This window comes from Poecilia latipinna, unplaced genomic scaffold (genome assembly GCF_001443285.1).
Source record: "Poecilia latipinna isolate Pla-1442-1.1 unplaced genomic scaffold, P_latipinna-1.0 Scaffold1522, whole genome shotgun sequence".
Classification (NCBI taxonomy): domain Eukaryota; kingdom Metazoa; phylum Chordata; class Actinopteri; order Cyprinodontiformes; family Poeciliidae; genus Poecilia; species Poecilia latipinna.
The window spans coordinates 32,486-47,446 of NW_015114138.1; the positions used below are offsets into that span (position 1 = coordinate 32,486).

General features: G+C 37.9%; 1 protein-coding gene across 1 annotated transcript; it reads left to right on the top strand.

Moving 5' to 3' along the window:
- Nucleotides 1-1,111: 1,111 nt before the first annotated feature.
- On the top strand, nucleotides 1,112-10,636 carry prima1 (proline rich membrane anchor 1). Its single transcript, XM_015058187.1, has 3 exons — nucleotides 1,112-2,160; nucleotides 6,172-6,313; nucleotides 10,461-10,636. Exons 1-3 carry the CDS (start codon nucleotides 1,876-1,878, stop codon nucleotides 10,634-10,636), a joined length of 603 nt encoding a protein of 200 aa, XP_014913673.1. The 5' UTR covers nucleotides 1,112-1,875.
- Nucleotides 10,637-14,961: the final 4,325 nt, after the last annotated feature.

Here is a 14,961-nt window from a genome sequence, read left to right on the forward strand (position 1 = left end):
GAACCGGACTATGACTCAAAACTGGACTCTGACTCAGAACCGGACTAGGACTCAAAACTGGACTCTGACTCAGAACCGGACTAGGACTCAAAACTGGACTCTGACTCGGGACTGGCCTCCGAGTTTGAACCGGACTCCTCTCAGTTTGATCCGGCCTCTCAGTTTAGACAGGCCTCCGAGTCGGGACCTGCCTCCGAGTCGGAATCATCCTTTGAATTGGGACCGGTCTCTGAGTCTGGACCCAGCAACACAGGTAACACATGGAACACCAAGGAACAAGATATGCAGTGATAGAATAGACGAGGACCCGACAAGGAATAAAGACAACAGGTGGATTTAAATACACAGGGAAGGTAATCAGGAAACTAGACACACCTGGGAAACAATCAACAGGGAAGACAGGACAGGACACGTCCCTCCTGACCCATCCTCTCCTAAGTGAAATTAAAGCTGCAGTATGTAACTTTTATAAAAATATTTTTTTTTCACATATGTCATTATGTTGTGACAGTATGGTATGAGAGGTAATCTGTGAAAAATCTATTTCCTCTGCCTTCTCTCAGTGCTAGAAACAGCCAATCAGAGGCAGGAGTTTTAGTGCTGTCAATCACAAGCTCATGTGGTGCTTCTCATCCTTCCTCCCCCTCGATTTGTGCCATGCTGCAGCTAGCATAGCACAGAGCTGTGCAGATTCTAACTGTGAATGCTCAGTTTAGTTAGCATACCTACCAATGACGGCAGATAAACGGTTTCTTGTAATGATAAGTTGTTTCTCCCCCATTAGTACATTTAGCAGTGAGTGAATGAGGATTATTGACAGCTCTAAGAGCGTCCTACTGGTTCTGACTGGTTGTTTTGGTCAGAATGGTGCAGTACTTTAACCAAGTAATTCAGGAAGGAGATGGAGGAGACTGATCTTTTCACAGATTATCTGTCTCATAACAAACGCTACGACAGTCTAATTTTTTGTCAGGGGGCCAGATTTTGTCAGATTTCTGGCAGTGCCCCTGTCACAAATTATGTTTTATTTTATTCTGTCAAGATATGGTGGCAGTTTTAGCAAATATGTAAAAACAAATGAATAAAAGTTACATCCTGCAGGTTTAATTTGAAGAAAGTCATGTCAGATCCTGCTTTCAGTTTACGGGTAAAAACTGGACTTTAACATTCAAATTTCGATTGAAAAGAAGATGAAACTCCTTTTATTGCTGCAGTTTGAATCACTGTTTATACCGGCCCACTTTTGGGACTTCGCAGCGCAACAACCACGACTTTAACACGCAACATAGACCTTTATGGAGGAGAGAGAGAGAAAGAGAGAGAGCGGAGGGAAAAACATAAACAAAGAAAGAAAGCCTGCGCTGATTGCTTTGCAGCCAACCACAGGAGCTGCTGGCTGTGTTTTGGAGGAGGAGGAGGAGGGTGAGTTCGTGTCAGGGGGAGCTGAGGTGAGTGGAGATGCGCCACTGCCCTCCGGACTCGCCCATCCCGAATCTTGCCTTGAGAAGTTGAGGTGATGCCGCTGCGAGGACCCGTCTCTGTTTTCTTTCACTTCTCGATTTTAACATCCCCCCTCCTCCTTCTCTTTCTCTTCCCCTTCCTCCTCCTCCTCCTCCTCCTCAACTTGGATGGCTTGAGCGGCTCGTCCTGCGCTCTTGCTCGCCGCCGCGGAGAGATGTAAGGTCTGGGCCGTCCACCGCCCTCACACTGCGCGGAGCAGCGGCGTGATTCAGGTCGCTATCTGACAGAAAGAGAGAGAGAGAGAAACAAACACACGCAGAGAGAGATAGGAGGGTTAAAAAAAGAGGAAAAAAACTACTTTGGAGATGTGAATGATCGCGGGTTTGCTGCTCATCCCACCAGCTCGCCTGTCCTATGCGATCGACAGCGGGATGTGAAGAGGAAGATGATTGGGGCATAAACTATTCCCGGAGACGCCTGTCACAGCTACAGCCGCTGAAGTGGAAAGGGTGGATGGTTATTTCGCAAACACTTCAAGCCTATGTATACTACTGCATTCATTTGTTGGAAACGCTTCCTAGTATCTTCGAGAACAGCGCAGGAGGAATGCTGCTCCGAGATCTGATGCCATTTACTTTAAGTTTTTGGCCTTTTTTCATCGCTCACTGCCTCCTGTCACAGCTTTTACTCTCATGCAAGGTAAGCATCGCGTTGAGGTGCATGAAGGGGGGAAGCGGGCTGCACGGATCCAACTGGAGTTGGATGTTTAACTAACTTACGGCGGTCTGTTTATGCTCATCGTGCTGCTGCAGCTGCAGCTCTCCGCATGTGAAAATAGTCTAGTTTTTAAAACACCTTTGGATATTTAGCTTCAATTCTAACATTACAGATTTTTTTTTATTAATGATCATGAATGACGTTTATTCCACATAATAAAAGTAGGTTTTCGCATCTATCGCACATGAGGAGTACAATGTTGCTCTGTATTTTGAAGGAGGTTTTCACTGTTTAACACATTTAGTTTGATGCTCCTTATTCCTGAAGTGAGAATAACACCAGAAAGTCACAATATCAAATTTAAATGGACGATAAATTGCCCCAGAAGTTATAGCGGTAAACGATAATATCGTTGTTTTGAGAGCATTTTCAAGTAATATAATGGTAGTGTCATAATAATGGGGGAAAAACACACATTCTCAAAGGTGAGTAAACTTTAAATTTTAACAAACATTTAACACTGTAACTTGAAGACAATAACAGAAACAACCAATAAAATGAATTATGAAGTCTCTGTAAACAAAAAAGGGCTAGTTGAGTCCAAAGCATCAGACTGAAGAGTTTTGTCATCCAGTTTTTGATAGAAAGAGAGAAAAGAGAAACAATAAATCAACAAAATAGAATTTATTAAGCTTGTTTTGATTTATTATAATTGATTTATTTCAACAAAAGGCTGTCTAAAATAAGGGTGTACCAATAAATCAGCTTTAATTTCCTTAATTTCTGAGGATCAGTGATCGATCGATACCTACATGTGAAGCTGATATTATCAACCATTATTATTTAACTTGGCAAAACGTCTAAAATTAATCCACTGTCCTCTTTTTGCTCTGCTGTGAGAAAAGTTTGACTAGACCACTTGCACAAATATTAAAACATAAGAAAAACATGATTTTATTAGAAAAGCTTGGTTAAAAAAAGATGAATACTTTGTGTTGTGCTAAACTTTTTGCACTGACAGAAAATTATGTTGGCAATAGGGCCGAAACGATTAATCGAGTTAATCGTGATTATTGAATCGATTAATTGGTATCAGTCAAAACTGGAATCGGCAGGTCAAGCTTGTTAAAGATTGGTAATTGACCAGAAAGGTGCAATCGGTGCACCGATAGTTAAAGAGAAGACAAATAGGTCTCAAAAGAACTTAAAATCAGGTTTTCTTATGTTCAGAAAATAAGAGGACAATCAGAATCACTGCTATCGCAGCTACATCTGGCCATCCAAGCAAGTTAACCTCAAAAGCAGGCCGCAACATGCCAAAAGAAGTTAAACCTAAAATGTTATCAGGCTCTTGCTACTGTCAAGCTAAGTTTACGTTTTATGGCAGAGATGAAAGTTAAAGGGACAGAGGACATGTTTGATGTAAACAAAAATTCAGCAAACAAAAATAACCTCGACTCAGCTGGGCGATCTGACCAGCTTCAGAGAACTATTGTGAGTTTTATCGAGTATCAGAAGGTGAACCATTTGTAAAAAGAAAAAAAAAAAGAATAGAAAAGAAAGAAAACTAAAGTGGAAGTGGACCCTGAAATATGATAGCAAACCAAAATATTTCTATAAATACTCTAAGAACTGGTGAGAATAAAGAAATGTAAAGTCCTGGGATGGAGATTTGGAGATTTGAAACAACCTGAATGCCTCAAACATCTCATGGCTGAAAGTGAGAAGAGTTAAAAACTTTCCTCAGACTGACTGACGTCAAAGACTGGCTGCAAGAAGCATCTCACTGAAATTATTCCTGTCATTTCAGTTACTTTTGGGCTCGAATGAACAAATTTAATTTAATTTATGAGAATAGGGTTTGGGTCTCTTTCTTTCAAAATGCTTTCTATTTATTAAGTTAAATAAAAGCTGATATTTTTTTACTTATTACAAAAGATTAGTTATTAAAAGAGGAATACTTTGTGTTGTGCTAAACATTTGTGCATTGAAAGAACATAATGTTGATAATAAAACTGAAACGATTAATCGAGTTAATCTGATTAATCGATTATCAAATCAATTAATCGTTAACAGACACTCTAAAATGTTTACTGAAAGAACAACAAACTCAGCAGCAATTAAGTCATAACTGTACAAAAATATCAACAAAAGAAAAATTGTAAATGTTCTACCCAAAACTTTTCATGTGGCAACTTTTTAGCTTCACCTGGTTCAGATTCTGTAAAAAATAAATCTCTTATTAAGCGCCTTTTGCTTTCTAATTCCTAATTTGTTAATCCCCAAAATAATAAACAGATTAGCCATACACTGTATTGATTATAAGTCAACAGCTTTTCACATGTTGATGTTAGTATATTTTAGCTCCTTTGATACAAATAATCAATCATTCACTAAAGGAATGTTGTTTCATTTTAGTTAATAATATGTTTATTAAAAAGAAATGAATTATTTGTTTATTTGCATCTTTTCATGTATGGTGCAAACAAGCTTACATGAAAAATCTGCAGTGTGGCAAATTTTTTATCCGATTAATCATTAGAATAATTTGTATCAAAAACTAAAATAATCACTAGTTGCAGCCCTAATTATGTTTGTAATAATTTTACCCTGACTAGAGATAAAAAGTCTCTATCTGCATCAATTACCTGTGCTGGAAGGGTCACTTTTTTACAATTCTTGCAGTTTGGGACCGCATAAAATCAGTCCAGCGGCCAGAAGTGGGCCCCGGGCCGCATATTGGACATCCCTGTGGGAGGGGTTTGGTGATAGTTTTTAGCTATTACCCACAGTTGTATTGAAATGTTTTAATTAATGAGTAAAATGTTAATTTTAGGGCTGCAACTATCGATTAATCTAATAATTAATCGATTAATCATGTAAAGAAAATTGGCACATTCTAAAGATTTTTCATTTAAAAAATTAAGCATATTTTCATTCAGTATTAGAAATACATTAAATGATGCAAATAAACACATGATTCCTTTTTTAAATAAGAAAATAAACATTTAATTGCTTTAGATGCAGGAACACATCATTCCTTTATTGAATTTGAACCAGGTGGAGCTAAAACTACGGCGCTTTAGGAGATTTGAGTAAAACATGTTTACACAACAAAGGTGTTTTTTTTTTATTTAAATGCAAAATGCATATATTTTTGTACAGTTTTATCTTAATTACTGCTCCGATCATGTAGAATTTAAAGCAAATTGTTTACCTCCATTAACAATTAATTAATTACTAAATAAGTCGAAGATTACTTCAATAATAATAGAATAATAATGATGAACGTTTATTTGTATCGCATGTTTTAGCAACAGAATAGTTCAAAGATCATAGAGTCACCTATATGATCAATTATGAAACCGATTAATCACGATTAATCATTTCCAATTAATTTAGGTTTTAGCCTAATTAAGCAACTTGTTCAGAGATAATTTTTTAAATCAGATGAAATTAGGTATTGAATATTTAATTGTATGTCCTAATTGGTCCTAATCAGCTCTCCTGTTCTGGGAACATGAAGTAGCCAGTTGTGTTTTCTGTTCGCAGCATTCCCAGCAGGATCCCTGCAGCAGGCATATGTTACTGATGACTACTCTAACCTTTGCCCCTTGCAGCTGCCTACAGATAGTGGTGAGATGTTCTCCACATGCACGCAGTGTTGCCAGGGTTCATGTGTAATGTGATCTGCTCGAGTTTCCAAGTCCACCCACGCACACTCCTCGGGGCAGCCTGCTGCCCACTCTGCTGGTGGGTGGTTTCTTACAGGGAGAAACAGCAGCAGCACCCGCAGCAGCAGCCGTTGACGTGATACTATTCTGCATGTACTACACACACACACACACACAGCAGCCCCAGTGACAACAACAGTGGAGCTGTGATGTGAAAGGAATGCTGAGAGGAGGAAATCCACGGTGCTGCTGAGTGTACACTGCTGATGCTACTCCTGAGTAACGCGCTCGCTCTTCTTCTGCTTTCCCTCGCCATAAGGGAGAGATCCAGAGATCATGCTCGCGGACGGTGGCGGAGAAAGTTGGCGAACAGTGCCAGGTGGCGTGCCACTGTAGGAGATACCCTCCCCTCCCTCCGCCTCCGCCTCCTCCACCGCCTCCTCGGCTTCTGGGAACCACAGGTAAGAACTCGAAACCGCTCGGTTAAAGAACTGGTTCATTTTCTTTCACGTCTTTTTATTGATTTGTTTAGAAATATTTTGATAGATATGGCACAAAATCATGTGGAGTTGTCAAATTTTGACAGATTCTAACCCACAAAGAAGTCAAACAGTGCAAAAATACAAAATCTTACCAGGTATTTTGGGTCTAATTTCAAGTATTTTGGAAAATAAGACAAAACTAACTCAGTAACTTTTCAGCAAGATATAGGATTGCATAAATAATTCCTTAAGTACTTGTTCCACTGGCAGATTGTTTAATTTTTTAAATGAACAATCTGGAAGTAGTACTTTTTCATCATTATTAAGGAATTATTGATTTAAAACAAGTTGCTACATCTTGCTGAAAAGTTACTTGGAAGTTAGTTTTGTCCTCCCAGCTTACTAAGATATTTACACTAGAAACTTGATGAAAATACCTGGTAAGATTTTGTTTTCTGCAGTGCAATGGCCAGGCCAATACACTGCAAAAACACAAAATTTTACCAAGCATTTTTGTTTAGTTTCTTGTGCAAATAACTTAGTAAAAATAAAATAAGACAGAAAACGACTTACAAGAAACTATCCAGATGTATATAGAAGCTTGTTTTAAGTAAATAACTCCTTAATATCAATTTAATTGGCAGATTATTTCACTTATGACATGGAAAAAAAAAAATTTATAAGTGAAATAATCTGACACTGGAACTAGTGCTTTTAGAATCAATATTAAGGAATTATTAATTTTAGATAATCTCCTGTATCTTGCTAAAAAGTTACTTGTAAGTTAGTTTCATCTTATTTCAAGTGAACTAAGACATTTGCATTAGAAACTAGACTAAAGATACTTGGGAAGATTTTGTGTTTTTGCAGTGTTCGTCCTGATGTCGGTTTTGCACCAGTTCGTCCTGCAATAAACGCCTACACAGCATAATGCTACCACTCCCGTACTTTACAGCTGGAGTGCATGTTTCCATTTTTTACCTCTGAATGTAACAATGATCATTATGACCAAACAATTCAGTTTTAGTTTCATCAGACCACAGAATGTCTCCAAGAATCAACTGCAAGATGTAAGCTAGCTTGGTTAGTTTTGTCTTATTTCAAGTGTATAAACCAAAAATACTTGGCAAGACTTTGTGTTTTTGCAGCATGGACCTCAAGTAATACAACAAGTTTAAGGAAACTGTTTGGAGCTTTTATGTTTTTGTTTGGGGGGGGGAATGTACCATCAGCCCCCCTGAGATTAGTGCAATGAGTGCAGTTTTGCACTCTTGCATCTGTGCATGTAATAGAGCCAGCAGGATGCTGACAGCTGAACACAGGACTAATTTATGCTGGGTCTGACTTTAGGGAGTACCCAACTGTCTGAGAAATCCAAGCCTGCTGGGCCGCCATGCTCAGAGGTTCAGTGGTAGGGTTTTCCCCGTGAGGAGCCCCGCCGCCACTGATCGTAACACAAAGGAGTTCGTTTAATTCGCTAATAAGGTGCTAATGAAACAGTGCTGCAGTTCCACCTTCAAAGTTTAGCCGGCAGCATGAAGAGACCATGTTGGAGCTGTTGCACACTGGGCTTTTACAGTACATCTGTGCTGATCTACTGCTGGTTGCGGCAGTTTTCTCCTCATGGGGCCGAATCGTCTCCCACTGTGAAGGTTTATCAGCTGGCGGAGTGAAAAAACCAGCAGAAACCAGATATTAACACAAAACTGTACTGAAGCAAGAGTAGCACTACTTCAAAACATTTTACTCAAGGAAAAGTAAAAACGTGTTTGGTAAGAATGCAACTCGAATTCAGAGTAACTGATCAAAACATAATTTAATATTTAAAAATTACATCATCCGACTAATCAAAATATAAAGTTATGTGTGGACCTGTCAGAATAAATCATTTAATCAATTAATCGTACAATCAGGGTTTTTTTCTCTTTTCTTTCTACCAAAAACTGGATGATTAAACTCTTCAGTCTGGTGCTTTAGTCTAAACTTATCCATTTTTTAAAAGACAATTTTGTTGACAAAGACTTCATAATTTATTTTATTTGAACAGGAATGATATGAATTCACCCTAAAAGAAATACCCAAGCATTTGGAAATAAATGATCGTGTTTCATCTTGTTTATCCGAGCATTTCTTGTTAAAAGTTTATATGATTATATGATCTCAAGCATCCAGAAATCAGAGCGTTGAAATATGGAGCTGATGATGCAGCCCTTCTGCGCTGCACTTTGGAATCACTCACCTCTTATCCCCGAGAAAACAAGAGCACTTAATCAGTGGGTAGGAAGGTTTTAATCTATCACTCCCAATGATTTTCTTTCTGTCCGCTCAATGTAGATGGATCTCTTCCCCGCACTCCCCACCCCGAGAGTTAAAAATCAAGAGTTATAGACCCTTCAGTGCTTGTTGTCAAGGTCACTGCATGAGTGCTGCCACGGCCATCTGACTGCAACCAAAGGTGGGGGTTTGGACGCCCAATTGTGCCCAGTGACTCATTTACCTTGTGCTGCATCCGCATGTTTTCAGCGTCCAGCAGCAGCAGCACATCATAAAAAGTATAAGTGGTCCAATTTATATTCTCCCCTAACTTAACACAGAACTGTTTGCAGTAGGTGGAGACAGCATGAATAATTTATTTTAAGAGAGGGCTTCTTTTTTCTTTTTTTTTACTACAGAGAGGCATAATTATCTTGATATTCCCTGTGTAACCTGATTTGAAGAGGTCTTAGAGCTGAAGTTCTGTAGTCTTTAAAAATGCATAGAATATGCATGACCGACATGAAAAACTAGGACAATGACTGGGACCATATCTGTCTGCCAAAAGGAGGTAATAAAAGGTTGGAGAATAAGAGTCTGTGTGCTAAAAATGGTTAATTCAAAGGACTGGAGTCTCGTCACGCTGCGGTAGATCCTTAACACCGGCTGAATTAGAGCCTTCAGCCGGTGACAAAACGCAGGATTAAAATGAGAGTTTGGCAGAGAAGAGCTTTTAAATTTACAGCGACTTATGACAGAGCCATCACTTCACTCCGGGGAAATGAGCTGCACTGGAAAATCAAAACTTGGAGAAGAAGTATTTGTTGTTTTGGCTTAAAAAACATCATATTCAGAGTTATTAGTTTATTGTTTAGGCTGTGTGATGTATTTCCAAGGTGATAAAGGTGATAAACATTTGCAGGCGACTTGAATGAAATTCTGCATGATGCGTAGAGAGAAGCTGGAGTTGCTGATGCACGTAACGTTACACAACATCCCGGTGAGTGGTCCGACTCCACAGATCTAATGTGGAAAGAGCAGGAGGTTCTTGCAACGGTAATTGGTGTAGACAAGAGTGCTGGTGTAAGGGGGGCTGACGGGTCCCTAAATGATTCATGGTGTCAGGCTGGATATCTCTGAACACTGAACCCAAGACCTGCAGAACCGGCAAGGACACAAGAGCATCCCTGCTGCTCACCTATTGGTTTGGGTAAAAAAAAAAAAAGCTTAAAAATTAAAATATTTTATATGGTATCTGCATTTTGTTTAGAGCTGAAATGATTAATCGTGATTAATCACGATTGTTGAAATAATCATCAACTTATTTAGTAATCAATTAATCATTGACTGACTCAGAAAAATGTCATTTGGTGAAAGAACAACACAGTCAAAGCAGTAATTAATTCAAAACTACAAAAATATTTACATTGTTCATTTAAAGAAAAACTAAAGAAATTCTGTAAAAAAAAAATCCTGATGAGCACATTTTAGTATTAATCGGTAAATCCCAAAAACATTCAACAGATCAGCCCTAAAATGTACTGATGTTAAGTCAAGCTGATGCTAAAAGTATTTTTTTTAGTTTTAGATGTATCCTTTGCTACAAATAATCACCAAAGGAAATCTATGTTTTTGTATTTTAGACAGCAAAATGTTTAATTTCGCATCTAAAACACAAAAATAACACTAATATTATAAATACATTGTAAAAAATAATGTTTTCCAGATGTTTTTCAAGCATTAACATAGAATAAGCCTGTGTTTAAAGAACAATTTGTAGAATGTTAAATCGATTAATCGTCAGAATTAACCGATTAATCGATTGCAGCTGTAATTTTGCTTAATTTTCTCTCTCTTTTCTCCATTTTGTCAGTGGCAGAGCCCATGGTGCCGTTGTTGAGGCCCTGGTGGATGGAAGTGGACGTTATAGTGCTTGGGACAGTGAGCTGTGCCTCAGTCGTCTTCCTCCTTTCTGCCATCATCATCTGCTACAAGGCTATCAAAAGGTTAGAGGAAGCCTTTTTATCATGCAAAGCACCTTGCAGCTGAAATGCGGTATTCAAATTGTTTTTGGTAACACTTTATTTGACGGGGTGTGCATCAGACTGACATGACACTGTCATAAACATGACACCTGTCATGAAGGTGAACAAGTCTTTATGAATGTTTATGACTGCTGTCATGAAGTGTCAGTCGGTAAATAATGACACTTTTAATGCAAAGTTGACCATTTTAATGGACTTTTAATGCAACTTTACATTAAAAGTGTCACTATTTACCGTCGTAAACATTCATAAAGACTCGTTCGTCTTCCTGACAGGTGTTATGTTTATATCAGTGTCATGGCAGTCTGATGCACACCCTGCCAAATAAAGTGTTACCTTGTTTTTCAATAGATACGGGAAAATCATTTATAATATAACATTCTCGTGTCCGTGAAACATTAAAAACCATTTTGCATGTCGTTATGTGGAGTGAAATGGTCAGTTCAAAAGTCAGGAATATGGTTTTCATCATTTATTCACTTATTTACTTTATTTTAGCTGCATCTAAAACAAACTTTGGTTGTTTGACAGGATCCTGAAATCAACTCGCAGTTGTTTCTTTATTTTCCTCTCTTTCTCCCATCAGTTTGTCTAAAAATGTATCCTCAGTACCAAAAGTTGCTCCGTTTTGTGTATCTTATGTTGATGTTACTCTTTGTTGCTTTTGGACAATTTTGATTTTTGCTTTACTTTGTTTTTGTTTATTCATTTATATGCCTCTGTAGCCTCTATATCTTGCTGAAAAGTTACTTTCAAGTTAGTTTACTTGAAATAAGACATTTTCACCAGAAAAAAGACCAAAAAACTTGGTAAGATTGTGTTTTTGCAGTGTAATCCATTTAATTTATGGTATCTGTTGTGTGTGGTTTTTATCTCTGTTTTATGAATCGTTTTTGGTTATTTATTATGGATATTTAACATATTTCCCAGTTCCAGTCTAGAGTCCTTCAGAAAATTAAGATTTATTGATTTTTGAGAGGACGAACTTGCATTATTACCCCATTATCATCATATTAATTGAAGATTGTCAAAACAACAATATTATCGTTTATTGCAATAATTTAAATTTATCGTCCGGCAAATTTTTCGTATTGTGACAGGCCTAAATCTAACAGATTTTTTTAAAAATGCTTTTTTGACCTTTGCCACTCTGCTGAAGGCACCGAAGTCACAAAGGTTACAATAATCAATCTAGAAGCCATTAAAAAACACCAGCTTGCTTCTGTAGTCTCTCAGTTTCTAGTTTTTCTGTCATTTCTCAAAGTGCAGACTGAGACGATGGAGAGAGTTCAAACGCAGATCAGATCGATTAAATAAAATGAATCGTTAAACAAACTGCAGCGCAGGCAGGAAATCCCACATCAACAGAGGAAAGCAGATCCATTTAATACACAGATGAATAATAATTTAGTATTTAGACAAAGACACATTACAGGTGATAATTAGAAAAACTGGGCCCAGAATAAAGAAACAAAACAAAATCCAAGTTATATAATTAAGAAGAGGAGATCCACAGGCCTGTTCTTCAGCGTGGCTAACCAAAGAGCAAACACAGCAAACAATATCGCTCGGAACAATTTCCATATGTGACTAATGCTTTGGAGCCGGCTTTGTGAATGTGAACAAAAGAGGCAAGAATTGGGATCCCAACACAAAGCGTTCTGAGCTTCCTTCCCATTCGGCGAATTAAAAGATAAAAGTTGAGCTTAGCGCCTGCAGCAGCAACAGATTCAGACTTTGTTTTCAGCCACGAGTGTCACACAAACTGTCTGACCTCCAGATAAACGTACAACCAAAAGTTGTTTACATCCTGCTTTTTAGTGAAATATATAAACGTTTCTCCTCTTTCTGCTTCTTTGTGTCACATTTATCTAATAAATTCATGTAATCAGAGAAAGATAAACTCAGTAAGTACAAAAAGTAGTTTTCAAATAATTTAATTGATTTTCTATTATCTGTTCTTCTCATGAGTTTTAGTTTTGCTTTATTTTAGGATTTATTCATCCCTGCTTTTAATATTCAGTTCATTCCTTTGAGATCTATTTTTTTTTTTTAATTTATAACTTTGAAAACCTCTTTTCTATTGTTTGGTTCTGTTCTCCTCACACCTTTTGAATCTTGATCATTTCTCCCGTTGTGTTTGTTTACATTTCTGTTTCCTTGTTTCTTGTGTTATTATTATTATCAAGTTTATTTGTGTTGCAGTTTCAGCAACAAAGCAATTCAAAGAACATGATAAAACTATAACACAGTAAACAAATAAAAAGCATTAGATTTAAGTGGCTAAATAAAGAGAAATGATAACTTGCAATCCGGAGTATAATTAATCTATTTTCCAGTTATTAGTAGTTACAGGATAATAACTGGGAGCTCTAAGCAAATGGGTTTTTCATTTGGTGTTTTAGTTGTTTTTTTGCAGTTTTCTGGAAGTTTGTTCCAGTTCTTTTAGCCCTCCTGGATGAGTCACTGATGGGCTTTTGGAGTAATTTTCACATGCCACTTCTGGGAAGGTTTCATGTTTCTCTATCTGGAGATGATGGCTTTCTCTGGGGTTCGCTGGAATCCCAAAGCTTTAGAAATGGCAGACAGATGTCAGTCTGTTTCTTGTCTGTGTTTTCACATCTGACGCTACAGTAGACTCGGTTGGACTGGGAATCGAAATTGCTACATTTGTTACATTTTCAGCTGCTGAGGTTTAATTTCACTGCTCTGTGTCAAACAAACCAAACTGTTTGAAAAACCTGTTCCCCTCCTCGCCTGTGGAGGAGGAAGTGACACAAAAACCTCAAAAGAAGACATGAACGCAGCTTTCTTCTTCATGGAATGTCAACAAAAACGGAATGGCGTAAAATTTTAGCGGTTGTAGGATTTCTCTTTTGTCTCCGGTAAAAGATGATGAGCCTCTTCTCCCACTGGTGGTTCTACTTACCCAGAATACCCTGCTCTGTAGTCCACTTCCTGGTTGGCGTTCAGATAAGCATTAGCATCATGCCAGAGCTCACTTTAACCGAACTGAAACCTTCGTTTTTAGACGGAACAGAGTTTACTTTTTTGGTCGATTGATTGTTCACTCCTCCCCTAACGAAACGGACTTTCTAAAAAAAAAATCTGGAGTTGGATTAAAGCGGATTAAAGAGGGCTGGTGTGAACGCACCTTTAATTTTCAGAGCACATTTTGTATCTTTATAAGACATCTTAGCCTACGTCATGATCTGGGTGTAACATTTACTGTAGTTGTTTTTATTTTACGTTTTCTCTCTTTATAAATAAAATCATAATTTTAAACCTACTTTTGGTATTTACTCAGGTTTATCTGATACTACAGGAGGTTAATTGATGTGAAACAGAAGAAAACTGTGACTAAGCAAAAACATAAATGCGCTCATCTCTAAACAAACATCTAACACGCATACATGCATAATTTGGCAGATTTACACTCTTAATAAAACATGGAGCAAACATGGATCTCACACTTCACGTGAGAACGGCTCTGAGGCTTTAAATTAGGGGCTGTTCTCTAATTTATTTATGCAATTTTAAAGATATTTACTTTCATTCCTCTGTATATTTATGGACGTGTATTAAGTGTGCTTCCCTCAGCAGAAATCTATTCCACCTCCTCTTTATTTAAAACAACAAATGGGCAAAGTCAGGGCGTGGAAGTAATGGGTGGTTGGCTCAGGAATTCATTAAGGCAATCCTCCATCCTCCCGTAGCCAACAGGCACCATTTTTAATGCAGCAGCGGTAAGAACGTGCCGTCGCAATACGAGCTGGGGCTCCAAACCCAAGCCATTATTTATGGATTAATTTGCGCAGTCATTCAGTGGCAGACCACATCTTTTATACATGCAAGAAGCAGGTTGTGTCCTTAAGCTGCGAGGCTCCAGACTGCAGGCTTCATCATGCACGGCTCCAGACTGCGTCATTACGCATTCATCAGTCACCAGCCGCGAGGTGAGCTGGTCAGGTTAAAGTGTGACACCATGAGCACGCTGATCGTCCAGAGGAAAGGACAAATGTGATGCGTTTACTGAGCAGGGGCGTGTCTAGATTTCTCTCTGTGGGGGGCCACAGACTGTGGCACAATAAATATACAATTTAATCTAAATTTAATGCAGTTTTAGATTGCAATGGACATTTATTTACCCAAACAAAACACATGAGTCTGTTTAGGATGAGAAAACTATGAAGTAGATTTGTTGGTTACAGTGGCAGTGTTTTCCAAAGTGGAAGCATCAGAAATTTGAAAGGAAGATGAGAAAAAAAATCTTTAAATCAGACATTTTCATTTTAAAAAAAATTCTATTTTTCAGTCATTTTTATAATA

Coding starts and splice junctions, on each gene's coding strand:
- prima1 (XM_015058187.1), top strand. CDS start 1,876: ATGCGATCGACAGCGGGATGTGAAGAGGAAGATGATTGGGGCATAAAC. Junction 2,161..6,171: donor AGCTTTTACTCTCATGCAAG/GTAAGCATCGCG, acceptor CCTCGCCATAAG/GGAGAGATCCAGAGATCATG. Junction 6,314..10,460: donor TCGGCTTCTGGGAACCACAG/GTAAGAACTCGA, acceptor CCATTTTGTCAG/TGGCAGAGCCCATGGTGCCG.